This window comes from Oculina patagonica, chromosome 13 (assembly GCF_052425735.1).
Source record: "Oculina patagonica isolate OP01 chromosome 13, crgOcupat, whole genome shotgun sequence".
NCBI classification, from domain to species: Eukaryota; Metazoa; Cnidaria; class Anthozoa; order Scleractinia; family Oculinidae; genus Oculina; species Oculina patagonica.
In genome coordinates, this window is record NC_135770.1 from 21564619 (window position 1) to 21581263 (window position 16645).

At 40.1% G+C, this 16645-nt stretch overlaps 1 protein-coding gene across 1 annotated transcript; it reads right to left on the reverse strand.

Moving 5' to 3' along the window:
- Positions 1–739: 739 nt before the first annotated feature.
- LOC144636253 (cartilage intermediate layer protein 1-like) lies at positions 740–16604 on the reverse strand. The gene is made up of 11 exons (XM_078495413.1): positions 16251–16604; positions 15793–15829; positions 12928–13082; positions 11409–11592; positions 10611–10916; positions 10172–10277; positions 9710–9864; positions 9058–9366; positions 8174–8536; positions 3241–3446; positions 740–2527 (listed from the first exon to the last, which is right to left on the reverse strand). Exons 1-11 carry the CDS (start codon positions 16305–16307, stop codon positions 1205–1207), a joined length of 3201 nt encoding a protein of 1066 aa, XP_078351539.1. The 5' UTR covers positions 16308–16604; the 3' UTR covers positions 740–1204.
- Positions 16605–16645: the final 41 nt, after the last annotated feature.

Genomic DNA, 16645 nt, shown 5'->3' on the forward strand with positions numbered 1-16645 from the left:
CATTATAGCTTATTATATTGAAAGATATTTGAAACTGAGCCAAATTAATAGGAAAGCAAAATATTCTCGTCAAACAAGGTGCGGATTACTGACAGCTAATCTTTCATCAACCGAAAGATAATTTAACTCTCCTATTCTCCTATAATGACCCCGTATTAAAGGCGCTAGGTGGCGCAATTTTAAGCAATATTAGCTGACTGAACTGTTCACTGAATAACGGAAATAAAACGCCTTAAAGCTGTAGGAAAATTCAAAAGAAGCACAGAAAAAACAAGAATGAGCATAGATGGAAAAAGCTGAAGAAGATTACAACAGGCTGCGTTTGGGTAAACTTGAAAAACGTCCGTCCGATTTGTTTTAAAGTTTATCTCAGTTTGTGTGGAGTGTAATATTAAGGAGGTACTGGCAAAATCCGAATGACAACTTACACACAAGAAACAGTGAGTGTTTCATCAGGTGAAAAAACACACAAAGAGGTGGCAATACATGGAAAAGGAGCTGTTCAGTTGTTAAAGTGATGGCTAACGCGTTCCACCAGATAAATCCAGTGGATAAGTGTGGACACAACATACTACGCTTTCCACTGGATATCAGTTGATTTGTCCGGTGGAAAGCGTTATCCATCCTTTGAACAACCGGGGCTTGGTTCGACGATGGGTGCGCAAGAGTTTTTGATACTGTTTGGGAAGAATCCATTCTCAGTCGGTTTTCGAAAATCCACTCGACTATTTTTCTCCGGACTAAAAATTTATTTTCTACATTCACTGTGTCACTTATAACTGCATCGTAAATGCCCCACTACTGATAAGTAATCTACCAAACGAAATACGGCGCCATTTATTTAACTGATGACCGTGTATCATTTTATTCATTTTTAAAGAATCACGACGTGATGTTTTCTGGCATAAATGAACTGAAAATTCTTTATTTTAAAGTACAGAAAAAAAAAACAAATAACAACATTAAAAAACCAACAACAACAAAAAGCAAACTTAATCGGTGGTAACGTTACCCAATTTTCTTTAGTTTAACAACGCAGTCGGTCACGGACAATTTTTTTCTAATTTTTGAATTTAGCTCGCTAATTTATTTGTTTTGACGATTCAGTTATTTAAAAGAAACTATTACAATGAGGTATTGAAATATTTCAATATGATGATCTCGTTGCTTAGCTCTTGCGTTTTCCCTGACCTGGGAGGGAACCTCAATTTGGGCCATTGTCATCTGGTAGTTCAAGCTCCCAAGATTCGAACCACTCATAGCATTCAATTTCGTCAACGGCTACCACTGCATATCCATCGCTGTTTATCCTTCCGCTGCTCTCTCCTACATCATCTACTGTTCCGGCCTTGCAGCGCTCTTTTGCGATCTTTCCAGGACCTGAATAGAGTCCTAATTTGCCGTCAGATATGTCAACCGGGGCATAGAAGCTTGTTCTCCTGCGAGAACTTGTGTTGGTAAAGTTTCCATACTTTTGCGCCTGAAACTCTGGACTAAGACGACGAATTGGTTCTGGGAACACACAAGCTTTAGTGAGAACAGTCACAACAAGGAATGTCTCTTTGTCTATTTCGCTGCATCTGTATTCAACGCAAGCAGAAGCCACCACGGAACGTTCCCGATACCATACACGAGCGGTGGAATTTTCGCCTGTGGATGTTAGTTCTTTTAAGGAAAATCCGTACCTGGTTTGACGGTCGGGTGCGAAACTCTGCACTGATACCATAGGAGCTGGTGAATATGGGGCGTCATATTCGATTTTAATTTTAAGGAAACACTTCTTAGGTTCCTGGTTTGGTTCGCCAGCATCTGTCGTGTACCATGACAGTGGGTGGCCGGGCGGCCTGGAACCAAAGTCGTCAACCTGATTCGGTTTGCTTTTAGTCTCGTTCAAGTAAAACCTAAACGCCACCAAAGTGTCACTGAGATCAAGACACTTGTTCATCTCATCACCGCCGAATATGGGCCCTGCCTGCGAAGTTACTTTTGTCGTGAACTGAAATGAACGCGATTCATTCCCTTCTACAACAGATGCTTCTAATCGAGGTGACAGCTTTTCTAGGATTGTATCATCGGGGTTTAGTTGGCTAACACTCTCACTGCCATCTGCATTAAATGACATCTTGCTTGACTGTAAAACAACGTTAGAGTCGCACCATGCTGGAATACAAGCTATTCCATTTTTATTGGTGATTCCCTCGGTATATCCATAATATTGTTCCTGTTCGGTATTTTCTTTGCCAATCAGCGTCACCGTGGCACCGACAACAGGTTGCAAGCCTTTATCGGTCATGGTGTAAGCATGAGCCCGGACATAACAGCGCTTCCAAAGGATGTCGATGTTGATGAATGATATTTTATCAGTTTGAATGTCACCAATATAAAACCTCCTGCCACCCAATGAGCGTTTGGTTCTTGAGTTATTGACTTGTTTCATTTCTCCCATTTGGCGCCATCTTCCGGTCTTCGCATCCAGCCACCACAGCCATGGCGCCATTTCTCCAGTAGCATTACTTGGCAACATAATCTTAAGAAGAAAAGAAAGAACATGCAATACACTTAAAAATGTTCTATTCGTAAAATTGCAACGGCACGTTGTCACAGATGTTGCATATATTGAACAATTATGCTGCGAAATCGCGTGGAATATGGCCTGATACTTGGCCAACGAGACCGTTAAGTCCGAGAGTTGACTAAAATTAGTCGATATTCAGCAAGATCGAGCAGGACAATTGTACTTATTAGTCAACACGCTGTCAACGAAATGCTCTTTACAGCTAGATAAACTGTTATTATGCATCGCTTTGAGAAACTTCGGACAATTTTTGGCAACCTACATGTACCTATATCGCAGGATATCATTCTGTTATGTACGGATGGCATATAACAAGGACTTCCTGGTCATATATGGGCAACGTGTGGCAATTTTTTTAATGATATGTTGAAATAGAAGCTAGGCTACGACGTACTGCAGTCGTACTAGTTCAAAGATAAAAGAGACGAGAATTTCGTTTTGTTGAAGAAAATGTATACAGTTTTGATTGCAGATATTCTTACGCGTACAAGCGTCAGCTTTTTCAAAATTGTAAAATAGGCCAATAATATGATCCACAAAACACCTATCGCATCTAAATAATGGATTACATGCTTAAACATTTCCGTTGTCTGAATGTCGCAAGGGCCACTGGTTTATTTTTTAATTGTACTTAACAGTTTTTTTAGAAGGTTTCAAGTTATCACCTTATCAGCGTCAAGATAAATCTTCATATCTCCTGCAAGGTCAAGTTGCTCATTGTCTTGGTCCTGAACTTTGATTCTAAGTATCCCGTATGTTTTCAATGGTTGAACGCCTCCTGATTGGTCAACTGTGGTGAAGTCTCCAGGCGCAGAGAATAAGTCACTGGCGTTTCTTGGATCTGTCAAACTCACCCTCAGCTTTGCTTTACCTTGGAAAGTAAAATGAAAACATCTTTAGCATTTTTAATACTTTGACTGGCACGCACTCTTTTCTTCTGCTATTTTCCCTATGGTTTGTTTGATTTTATGATGGCAAATGTTATATCCCGTGTCACTTACACGAAGTAGTTGTTAGATGAGAAGCACAAGCGATTCGAGTCGTGACGGAGACGAGAAACCTTCGTACGCAACCATTTGTCATCCCCGACGAAGCGAACAGCGTCGGTAAAGCATGGGAAGAATGGTTGGAAGGAATCGAGCATGAATTCCGGTACTTTAGAATTACACAGGCCATCGATAAGAAAGATGCTATTATTATCTACGGTGAAAAAGAAATAGCCCGACTGGAAAAGATTCTTCCGGATCCAGAGACCGCGGAAGATGTATACTTGAAGTTACGTACAAAGCTCAACGACCACTTCACTCCAAAGAAGAATAAGCATCATGCGAGGTATTTATTTCTGAAAATGAGAACACACATGGGTGGAAACCACAAGTGCATATGCAGCAAGGTTGCGAGAGAAAGCAAAGGAATGTGAGTTTGAAGCTACTTTCGACGAGAGAATTTTGGAGCACATAATTCAAACCATTGATAACAAGAAGATGATTGAGAAAGCCATTAGCAAGACGTGGGACCTAACACGATTTCTGACCGAAGCAAGCCAGACGGAGGATATTGCGAGGGAAATTAAAGATATGGGAAGTGAGAATGATAACCGTGAGAATGTTTCTCGAGTACATTCTGAGTTGCAGTATCCCAAACAACAGAGCGATGGATTTACCGAAACACAGCGGCCTGGCAAAAAGCACAAATGTCAATATTGTGGATTGTTTGGAGCCCACGGGAAAGGAAAAGATTGTCCTGCCTATGGTAAGAAATGCCATAAATGCCACAAGTTGAACCATTTCTCCTCTGTTTGCAAATCTGAGAGTACTCGTAGCCACAAGTTCAGAAGACAGAAGCAAAGTAAAGGAAAAACCAGTGGGAGAATTAAGAGGACAACTGAAAATGCTGAATCCACAAGCTCAGATGATGAATTTTTTGGCCAGGCAGCGGAACACTTAAAACAAGCCAAGGAGATAAGAGAGATTGGCAAAAATGGTGATGATTATCGAACTGTTATGGTACAATTAAATGATCTGGATGTATTAATGGAAGCTGGTAGTGGGGCAGATGTTAATATTATGGACGAACACCAGTTTAAGGCATTCATCCACAGAACACATGACAAGCCGATCCTTGCAAACAGTAATGTCAAGTTGCGTACTCTACAGCACAAACTTGAGGTCAAAGGAGAATTTGAAACAGTGGTTCGTATTTCACAAGCACCAATAGTGGAAGATATCATTCACAAGTTCCATGATTGCACTATCTGGACGAAATTAGACCTCCGACAGGGGTACCACCAGCTAGAGTTACACCCAGACTCAAGATCGGTCGCTACTTTCAGCACCCCGTGGGGTAATTTCAGACCTAAAAGGCTGGTATTTGGTGCAAAGGCATCGCAAGACGTATTTGATGAGGCAATGTACAGGATTTTTGGGGACATTCCTCAATGCCTTAACCAAAGGGACGACATCTTGATTGGTGCAAGCAACTGGAAGGAACATAATGAAACACTTGAGTCCGTATTCCAGAAAGCCGAAGATTATGGAATTACCTTCAACGAGCCTAAGTGTGAATTTGGCCAGAAGAAAACCGCCTTTTATGGTTACCAATTTGGCCAGGGTGGTTTAAGACCGACACCGGAGAAGGTTCAGGCCATCCGTGAGTGCAAACCCCCTCGATCGAAGTCAGAGGTGAGAAGTTTCCTTGGTATGACTGGGTATCTCTCCAAATTTATACCCCGGTATGCTTCGCTCACGAAACCACTGCGAGAGCTGACACACAAGGAGACTAATTTTCACTGGGGTAGAGATGAAGATGATGCGTTTGAAGAATTGAAAGCCAGCATCTCCAGCAAGGATACAATGGCATTCTTCAAGCCCAAGCTACCAATCATGGTGAGAGTCGAAGCTAGTTACAATGAAGGATTGTCAGCTGGCCTTTTTCAGCAATCCAACAAGGGCTGGCAACCAGTGCATTTCATAAGCCGTACTCTAACGGATGTCGAAAAGAGGTATAGCCAAACAGAGAAGGATGCTCTATATGTGAAATGGGCCAAGGATCGATTTTCTATCTACCTACTTGGAGCACCCAGGTTTGCCATTATTACTGCACACAAACCTCTTCTGCCACTGTTTAATAAGCCTACGCAAAGCTTCCACCCCGTATCGAGAAATGGGTGATGGACATGCAGGATGTGGACTTTGAAATGAAATACGAGCCTGGTAAAGATGAGGCTGACGCTCTAGACTTCTTGTCGAGGCACCCATTGCCAGTTGTTGGAAACAATGACACTGAGAAGATTCTTAAGGCAACTATTGAAACGGAACATGCAGTAGTGTTGGACAGAATTAGAGAAGAAACACATCAAGATAGAGTTTTGCAGAAACTGAGCCAAACGATCAAGAAAGGCAACTGGGAGACCAGCAAGAAGGATGTTGACCTAGCTCCATTTTATCCAATTAAAGATGAGCATTATGAAGCACAAGGCCTGATATTCAGAATGGAAAGGATTGTTTTGCCAATGGAGTTACAGCAGAAAGTCATCAAATCAGCCCACAAGCTAGGACACCTAGGTACAACAAAGACCAAACAAATGATCAGGGAAAAATACTGGTTTCCTGGCATGAACGGAATGATTAATCAAATGATTGGTCATTGCTTTGACTGTCAAGTCACTACCAAAGATCGGAGACAGGAGCCTATCAAGCCATCAGTGATCCCTAAGGGACCATGGGGGGAAATCGCAGTCGATGTTGGCGGCCCTTATCCGGACGGCCATTACAACTTGGTTGCAATTGACCAAAGAACCCGTTACCCGGAAGTAGAAGTAGTTTTCTAGACGGCAATAAAGGCAACTAAAGAGAAGTTGAAGAAGATGTTTGCTCATCATGGGGTACCGAAACGGGTACGATCGGACAATGGTCCACCATTCAACTCGAATGAGTTTGCAGCCTTTGCGAAGGAAGAAGGATTCGATCACCATCGTGTAACGCCGGAGCACCCCCGCGCAAACGGGCAAGTGGAACGATTCATGCAAGTACTTAATAAGACAGAGCAAATTGCTTACCTCCAAGGAAAAACTGGCCTCGACAGTTTTTTGGCTGTCTCTGATATGTTAATGGCTTACAGGGACACTCCTCACCCTGCCACTTGGATTACGCAATACCAAGCTATGTCAAATAGGCCTATCAGAACGAAACTGGATCACACAGTTCCAAGAGGAAGAAGTGAGAAAGATGATCTGATTGATGAGAAAGACCAATTGTCTAAAGAGAAGATGAGACGTGATGGTGTGAATGTAAAAGAGCACAACTTCCTTGTGGGGGACTGTGTCCTACTTAGACAAAAGAAAGTGAATAAATGGTCAACCGCATATGAGCCTATCTTCTATACAGTTATCAGGATTAGTGGTTCTACAATTACAGCAAGGCGAATTACAGATGTTCGTGAGATTTCCCGAGATTCAAGCCAGTTCAAATTGGTCAATGCTATCATGCGTGAGGAAGGCGCCCAAGGAGGAAATAGTGAGGATTGGAGAGGAACACTACTTATGAATTCTAGTAGTGGTAACCAACCATCTGGACAAGTTGTACAATCCCAAGCCATTCCCGAGCAAAGTAATCTTCCTGGAGAGACTGTTGCAAACGAATCACCAGGGCATACTAACCAACAGCAGGAAGAGCTTCCAACAGTTTCGACAGAAGAAGTTTCTACCACCTGCTCTTCTACCCCCAGAGTAGAGTCATCAAGGCCTAGACGAGAGGGACGTCGACCTGCTTATTTGAGTGATTACGTCACGTGACATGTTTGCATTAATCTTGATCAGACACTAGAAGCATTTGGAACATTGCAATTGCATTGAACTGTAGTATTGACTGAATAGTCTTTGATATACTTTGTTATAAGAGTACTAACCTACTAACCTGCTAATTTGAAATATTTATTGATATATTGTCTCAAAGACTTTGGAACATTGAATCATTGTGATTGATTCAAGGACTCTGGAACATTTAATTTAATTTTGTTTTCATTTTTATTGCATGTAAGCCACCGTAAAAAAGGGGGAGATGTTATATTCCGTGTCACTTACACGAAGTAGTTGTTAGATGATATATCTAGTGTGTCTTACACGAAGCCGCGTCAGATTCAACCATGTGCTTTCGGAGTGTACGTATCGAGTGATTTGGAGTGTTTGTTACAGCAAAAGAAACGAAAAGTAAATACAGCAAAACTTTGAAGTTGTTGCAGAAAAACACAACTGCGAGTGTAGATGAGATAGGGACAAGAAGAAAGATATGTCAGTTAGAACTTTACAGAACGAGAAAAATCCGGTTGCTGAAGCATATTAATCGAGTAAGGCAAATGTAGAGAGGTGCAAAATGACAAGTATTTTACGGGCACGAGCTTCTACAAGTGGACACTTTGCCATGGTCCCAGCCACACACACAATTCCTCCTTGTATATGACGACTTACATTCCATGATCCACTTTCAACAGTTTGCCTAGTGATCTCGCTTAATACAGTGTTCGTCATATCATGGACTTTCGAAGCTTTAACAATTATTTAACGAAAAGCCTTTTATTGCCATCTGACGTCTTGAAACTCACCTTTGAACGGCTTCCCATCTTTATGCAGCAGATTATCCGCTGGCAATTCCAGTTCCACCATGTTGTCCCCAGCATGCCCCAGTGGCACTCTCAGGTCTTGACTGCTGTCGAACGTCACTGGTGGGTCCTCCACCTGTAGTACTATCCTGTGAAATACAGTCTGGCCCCTCTGAAATGGCATGGTTTGAGTTGTGTCAAACAACCGATCTGTAGGGTCTTGGAATGTGACTGCCACGCGATCCACGTCATCAGATATAATGAACGAGAATTTACCGTCTTTGTTAGTTCTATCAACTTCTTTCTTTCTGAAGATAACTTTTACATTCTTGACTGGCTCTTGATTAGGGCCACCGACGACTTTTCCTATAAAGCAATGACAGTTTTCTTGTAATCAGTTCTTTGAAAAAAGCAAAAGATACCGTGATGATGAAACTGTATCAACCTCCTTTCTTCTATTTACAATCCCTCTTCTTTCTTAACTACTACTTTTCAATGCGCTTTCTTTCCAAAGTTTAAAATACTGAGACAATTTCCCAACAGGAAAATGACGATTTAGCTATTTAATGCACTTTAACCTTAGGGTATTTATGATTTAAAATAACTGACGTGTCAAAATGGGTAAAAATAAGTACCTTACTGTAGGAAATTAACGATAGATGTTATTAACGCGAATTTCATCTAACCAGAACATTTCGTAAATTCGCGTTAATTTTATTACGCGTAAATTCTGTTCGCGTTGTTAAAATGCTTCGTTATATTCCTTTAATAAGGTACGTCGCCTCAAAATAAAGAAGTAAAAATGATTGGAAAAACATTAAAATTAATGCAGTAATAAACGAAACAAACTAAGATAGTAACATTAGTGAAAACGGCTAACATCTCACCTTCTAATACAGTTTCCCTTTTGGCGCATGTAGTGCATCCACATTCACTGACACGATAAAATACCATGGTATTGCGAGTCATACCACAGCTAATCGCGATCTTCTCTTGGTGTTCGTCACCCATCGGTCCGCAGCAACAATCTTCTTTTGCTCCACAAGTGTGTGAAAATGATGAACTCTGCGAGCAAGGCTCGTCAGAACATTGTCCGATGTCCAGGGTGTCCTCGCCTGTACTCGGTACCCTGCATCCTGGAGGAAGTTTAATGATGTGACTGCTTGGTGTTCGGTTGCAGGTGTCTAATATCTCCTCTGTGGAAAGAGAACGCAAAGAAGTATTTTTTATTTGAAGCTTTAGGAAATAAAGACAAGGACGTGAAATGGATTCCTTGGTTTATCCCACCCGTTACCTTTCTAAAGCGAAACTTTGGATCAACCCAAAAGATGGGTGCTTGTTTTTGTTTGTTTGTTTTTGTTTTTGTTTTTATATTTTCTGGTCTGTTATAGTTTTTGTTGCTTTGTGGAAGAGTGAAAAGCAGTGAACTTGTTTCTATTTCACGAACCAATATTTTCCAGCAAAGAGTTTGTTATTAGATGAGAGCATAAACAATTCCTGCCACAAACCAGGAAGCAACTGTTACCAAACATAACGTACCTTGGATCTTCAACTCTGCAGGAGTGGAAATCTCAGATCCGTAATCGTTTGTAGCCTTGCAACTATAGAAGCCTTGAGCTCCATTTAAGTTCGGGATGAACAAGTTCGATCTCATTCCCAAGGTAACCTCCTGTAAACGCTTTCCATTGTGATACCTTGACGAGACCAAAATCAAATCGAATTGAATAAGCGACAACTTAACTATTGGCATCAAAAATCATTCACGTTGATATAACAAAATTCAGACGAGCAGCTAACTATCCTGGTATTCTTTCCATAGAAGGGTACTTAGTCCTTCCAGTTTTAACCTTGTTTAAGAGGGCACTTGACATAATGGCGCGGAACATGAATTCGACTTAGACAAGATCCTCAGCCACGTACTTTGACTTATTTAAAACGACCAAAACTATTCCCCCTCCCCCCTCTCCATTGTCCATGTGGTAGCAACAACGATTACATTACCAGCTTATCTTAATTGGTGGCGTCCCTTCTGCTTCACAGGAGAAATTCGCACTTTGTCCCTCAATACGCATCTTGTTCTTAGGATTAACGGTGATGTAAGCTGGCTCTGAAAAGTAAGGACATAAAATTGTGTTGGTTTGCAAAACATCCCAGCTGGTAGAAAAGACGATAAGAGGCATTCCACGCACTTTTCAATGTCATTTCACAGTTTTCCAACATCCAACAACAGTTGGCAAACATCTGATGATAGAGATCCAACGAGGCTACGTTATATAATGATTATGTACTTGGTAGTTGTTGCGTATTGTGAGTCATATGCTCCTTAATTGACGTAAATTGAAAAAAATGTGCAACAGTGAACATGCTTTTCCCTAAATTTATAAAAGGCAGCTGGAGAAAAACTGTTATTGCTAAGTAAGAAAGAGTTTGCTCAGTATACCTGCATCTTCAAGGTGGATCAAAAGTGGATGGTCATCTCTTTGAATGCCGCCCTCAAGTCGAAGAGGAATGTAGTCGTTTTTCCTCAACGTATAAGACGAATTGTCACACCTGTCAATCATTGAAAAGTGTCCACTCTTATTGGTCCTTGCCAATTCTGTGTGCGGAGAGAGTCCTAACAAAATGCTAACGTCACGAAGTGGAGATCCAGATGACGTCACAATCCGTCCTTCCAAAACACTTGTAGGGCACAGGCATTGACAACGCTCAGTGTCAAGTTGACCACGGAGACAGCTTTTATTGCATTCTAAACAGAACAGATATCAAAACGTTGTTCTTGTAAGCAAATCTGTCGAGAAATTGTACCACTTATAACCTGTTTCTGGATCGTTAAGCCCTCTCGGATCACCTAAAAGGTAGATCAGTCTCCTGCAATGAGGGGAAGAGGAGTTGTGGGCTTTTTTTATATCAAGATCAAAACCTTTTTTTGTGAAATGTTTCGGATAAATTGTAACAGCCCTTTAGCACTAAAAATCAACGTTCCATCATTTCACGCCCGATTGCCAGGAAAAATTCAATGTTAACCCTATTCAAAATGATGTAATTGTCATGTCATCATCCCACGAGACGTATACCAAAAGAAAGATGTTCGGACATACAATACATCCTATAAGTTTCATTGTGATTGCTTTTATATTCTGGAAGTTACATAGGGGGGGGGGGGCCGCCCCCCCCCCCGGTCAGAGAAGGTCTAAAAAAGCCCGGTTTGAATAGGGTTCCCGCTTCTGTAAATTGTCACCTGTGGTGATTTTGAAGCACTTCAACCATTCCTTTAGCGAGACACTCCTGCTCTGATCCTCATCACACTCTTGAAGGAAAGCCAACTGACACACTCTTGGACCTCGCAGTCTCCATCTTCCTTTTGCAGCTTCGTTGAAGTCAACCAAACCATTTTTGTTCTTGTCCATTCGTTTAAATCCCCACTACAAGAAATAACAGCTATTTGGCACTTGTTAATACTCATGGGGCTTTATACAGGACCCCCTTACGGCACTTCATTTGGCAAAGGTATTAATAGCAAAAACGTTTATTGTAGCCACGTCGCATTGCTTGTAACAGTGGTGTGTATCTACAGTGATAAAGGGCCCAACATGAGGCATCAGCCTGTATTAAATTTAATCAGGACTTAATTGATTAAAATGGATGACATCCAAAAGAGGTAGTAAAGGTGATGTCCGCTCCTGTAAATTGACTCCGATTGGATACCTGTCAGCCCTAACCCCTTTAGATCGCCGTAAATTCAAACCGCTGTAAAGTACATTTCTCTGTTCAAGGGAATTCTTTGTAACAGTAGGTAAACATTCTTGAATTGTTTGTCTAAAGCACTAAGTCTTTTTTTCTTATCTTTTGGTAGAATTGGTGTTCTGAAAACCTTGACCCAGCTTCCCCTCGAGAACACTTTTATTGCTTGTGAAAAGGGATGAGTACGACCACTTACTTACAACTTGAGATACAATAAATCAGCATGCCCTCATTGAGAAAAAAAAACGAACAACTTTCACTCTGGCCCCGCTACGCTGTCCGAGGAGAGAGATGGGAGCACAAGGTATCATTGACAAATCATATAAATTGATCTGCCAAGTTTTTGCAAATGTAGATTGAAGCGAGGGAGCCTTTTCATGTAAAGAGGGGGACTTTGGGGTTTTCGGTTTTGGCCATTTTTTAGATCGGTTTTTTTGGTTTTTGCAACAAAGAACCGCGGTTTTTCGGTTTTGGTGTCTTCTTCGGTTTTCTGGTTTTCTTCTATTAGAATATGGTTTTCGGTTTCTGGCCAAAATACTAGCGGTTTTTTCGGATTTGGGTTTTGCTGTGGTTTCGGTTTTTCCAATTTGGTTTACGGTTTCTCTGAAATCATTCCTTGTAAAAAGAAAACCTGCTTTTAAGTTTAAAATGCAAGTTAGATCAGGGTAATTTAGCCTGCGTTGCACGGACTAACTAAACCCTGGTATAGTCGCGTTTCGCAGACTGACTACACCAGGGTTTAGTTAGTCTGCAACGCAGGCTAGGGTAATTTAGCATGTTATGAACAAAAATGTCAAGACTCTTTAAAAAAACTTATTTCTTTCTTCTTTCAAAATCTTGAGGTGCCAATTAAGGTTAGAGCTTCGGAATTTGGAATTTTATGTTCGGTATTGATTGAAATTCACTTCAGTTTTTCGGTTTTGCATCATTTTTTGTGCGGTTTTTCGGTTTCTTACAGGCCCCAACGCCCCGCTCTGTAATAGCCTGCATGGCCAGAGTCGCCAGATCTTACTTATCATAACAAGTCTTCTTTTAAAGTTCCGTTGTTTGATTAACCAAAATTTGTCTTCTTCGGGTCTTGCGAAGATAATCATGTTTAAAACTCGCCTTTGAAGATCCTTAGCATATTTGGTGGGGAAATTGGACAGCTCATCACTTGGGCATCCATATGCTGTTTCAATACAAAAGAAAGCAAGAGCTATACAAAAAAAGCATCCAGTCACTCGGAAAAATCGCAAGCAGTCATTGTTATCAAAGGGAATTTAGGAACTGTAAAACATGGAAAAATTTTTATGAAGCACAGTGGCGGATCCACTTTGAAGTGCCGCCCCCCCCCCCCCCCCCCCCCCCTTATTTTTTCGGAAATAGCCCATTTTCTTTGAAGTGCCGGAATTTTCTTCGCAGAATTCAATATTCATAGTCAAGCGGGCCCCCCTTTATCTGAAGGTCTGGAACCGCCACTGAAGCGTACCGTATGTGGATATTAAGACTTAGTTGGAACATTGAGCATTTTGCCGCGAGTAATAATCGAGCTGATAATTATTGTGCTATTTGGTTGCATAACAGTGCAATGTTGTAAAACAGTGCTGTTTTTCCCGGCGTATCATGTCGAACGCTCGGTTTTCGAACTCGATCGAACCCAATCGAACGTAAATCGAACGATTAAATTCGATGTTGTTCGGTCATCGAACGAAATCGAACTCACAAAAAAAACTGAAAATCGAACAAAATCGAACGTTCGATAAGTCCGATGAGGTTCGATTTAGTTCAGTCGCAGAACGATACCTAAGCGCCTTACGTCGCATCACAATATAATCTGAATTGAGCAAAATCGAATGTTCGGTTTTCCAGCTCTTGATGATCACAGGGATTATATCTATGTCTGGATTTATCAAAACCAGGTCAAGGAAATTTTCACCTTTTTAAGCGCCAAACTCGACGATAAAAAAAAACTAAAGGGAATGTCAGTCTTTTTTTCTGTTCTCCTCTCTCTTCTCTACCTTTCAGCGCTGTCTTTATTTTTCCCCCTTTCTTGTTACGTTTTAAGGAGGCTCGATGTAGTTTTTTTAGCCGAAGGGTGGTTGTTTTGAAAATTAAAATTATCTAGGAAGCCAATGTTCGATTTTTGCCAAAATATACCATAATGATCAAATATGACCAAATTTTAATTTTTTACCCGTCACTTAGTCACAAAGGTTACCATAGCAACTATTGACGTTTTCTTTTGTTCTCAAACAAGCTTGATTTTCTCGAAATCTAGATTGACTCTTGGTGTTTATTTTTTGATATGTTAAAGTTCAGTAGATTGACTAACTGTTGACCAAATTTTAGAAAAATCTATAAGAGCGTTTTCAAGTAAATCAAGAATGAAATTTTCAGAAAAACACCGTTTTAATATAAAATAGGCGCTTTAAAATTGTTTTGTATTATTTGAGCACAGTTACTCTCACTGAAATATAAATACTTACATCATCAAATACCATTAACTGAAAGCGAAAGACTTTTTGCTTTAATTTGTTAAAATATATCGACTGCCGATTGTAGGAAATTATAAGAAAATACCAAAAACTTCATTCTTGATTTACTCTAAAACGCTCTTACAGATTTTCCTAAAATTTTGTGTACAGGTAGTCAATCTACTATACTTGAACATATCAAAAAATGAATACCAAGAGTCAATCTAGATTTCGAGAAAATCAAACTTGTTTGAGAACAAAAGAAAACGTCAATGGTTGCTATGGTAACCTTTGTGACAAAGTGGAGAGTAAAAAATTAAAATTTGGTCATATTTGATCATTATGGTGTATTTTGGCAAAAATCGAGCATTGGCTTCCTAGATAATTTTAATTTTCAAAACAACCACCCTTAGGCTAAAAATACTACATCGAGCCTCCTTAAGCCAATTCGCGCAGTAACGTGCGCGTTCAAGAATACTGACGTCACTTTTCTTTGACCCGGTTTTCATAAATCCAGACATATATATATATGCGTTAATGGATCCAGCCATCTAAAATTATGTTTCCTTTACTTCGATATTTATTTTTAGACCCGAGTATTTAAAATTAGATCCCGCATACGATTTTAAAAATGGTTTACTTACTTCGTATTAGATTGCTCGAATATTATGTTTTGTTTCTTTAAGATCAAATAAAAGACAAAGATTATACGGTACCGTGTCCAGTCACTTATTCCAAAACCATAAATTTTTTACTCGCTCATTAGGTTCCAATTTCTATAATTTGAATTTTAGCTACAAGTTCGATTTCCGGACTTAGTCGAACTAAATCGAACGCTTAATTTCGATTTCGTTCGATTTTGTTCGGAAATCAAACTCACCAAAAAATAATTGTCCGATTTCATTCGATGACCGAACAACATCGAATTTAATCGTTCGATGTCTTCCGAATTCGTTCGATTGAGTTCGATGACAAATTTGTTCGGTTTTGTTCGATTTGATACGCCGGGTGTTTTTATATTCAAGGTGACCTTTCTCATTTCTCAATTTGCACATTCATGTATTTGCGGGCACTATGTCTATCTTTAAACTGGAGCATGTGTTTCCAGAGTTTTGAGTGGCTTACCGGTCATTGGATATCACTCATTATACCATGCCCGAGAACCACGGTGGACAAAAAGCCGTCTTCCGGTCTTTATACGCAAAATAAAACTACCAAGATTTACCGATAGTTCGTAGTTGTCTTTTACAAAGCATTTATTCCGCTCGTGCTTGTTTGAAATGAGATAATTATAGCCAATTTGGCGTTCGCAGCCCAAACAGTTTTTTAGAGGTTATATGCAATTGTAAGACCATTTTGTATTTCGTTACAGCTTGACGGCGGTTTAATAACACTGTCATATGTTATTTTTTATAGTTTTTTTACCTTTATCTCGTTTTTTCTCCGCGGGAGATGAAGCAACCTAGTAGGAAAGAAGTTCGGTTGTTACGTTTACTCGATACACAATAAGTCCAATAAGTGTAGCAGAAAAAAGCAACAATCCACTTTTACAGACACTTTTCTATGAAAGCAGAAAACTCAAAAGGAAATCAAAGTAAGTATTGTTCTGTCTGAGTGCAAAGGGCACCAGGATCATATGCGCTGTTTTCTGACATAAAGGCGTCTTTTTAGCTACGTTTGGGAAATAATAGACAGCTTTAGCAGTAAACAATGAAAAGGACATGGAAAATACTTCAGTAATTATCCAAGACAGTTATACTGAATTCTACCGAGTGTCGAATTCTTTATGAAGTGCTTATACTTTAGATTGCTTTTCTTATTAGTAACGACAAAACATGTACATGATACTGGATAACAAAACAGAAAACCAATTATCGACTTACAGTTACTGCTAGCAACCAGGCGAGGCACAGAATTTGAATTATTACAAAGTTTTCCATTGATTTCAAAGAGCTCTTCTGCCGAAGGAGCGTCAGCTTAAGCTAAGATAATACGCAAGCTTCTCGGTGAGAGGAGAGAACAATGCAATACAATACCAGGCTATGTCCTTTATGGCAAAGAAGTTTGAAATTGAGCCAAATTGATAAGCAAGCGAGCAAAACTTCTCATTAAACAAGTGTGGATTACTGACAGCATAATCTTTTATCAAAATTTTGAAAGATAATCACAATGATGACCCCACTGACCGGCTGGTCGTTGAATTAACTGAAATCAGGTCACAATAACAGCTTAAAGCTTTAGAAGAACTCTAATGAGAAACACAGAAAAGCCAAGTAGT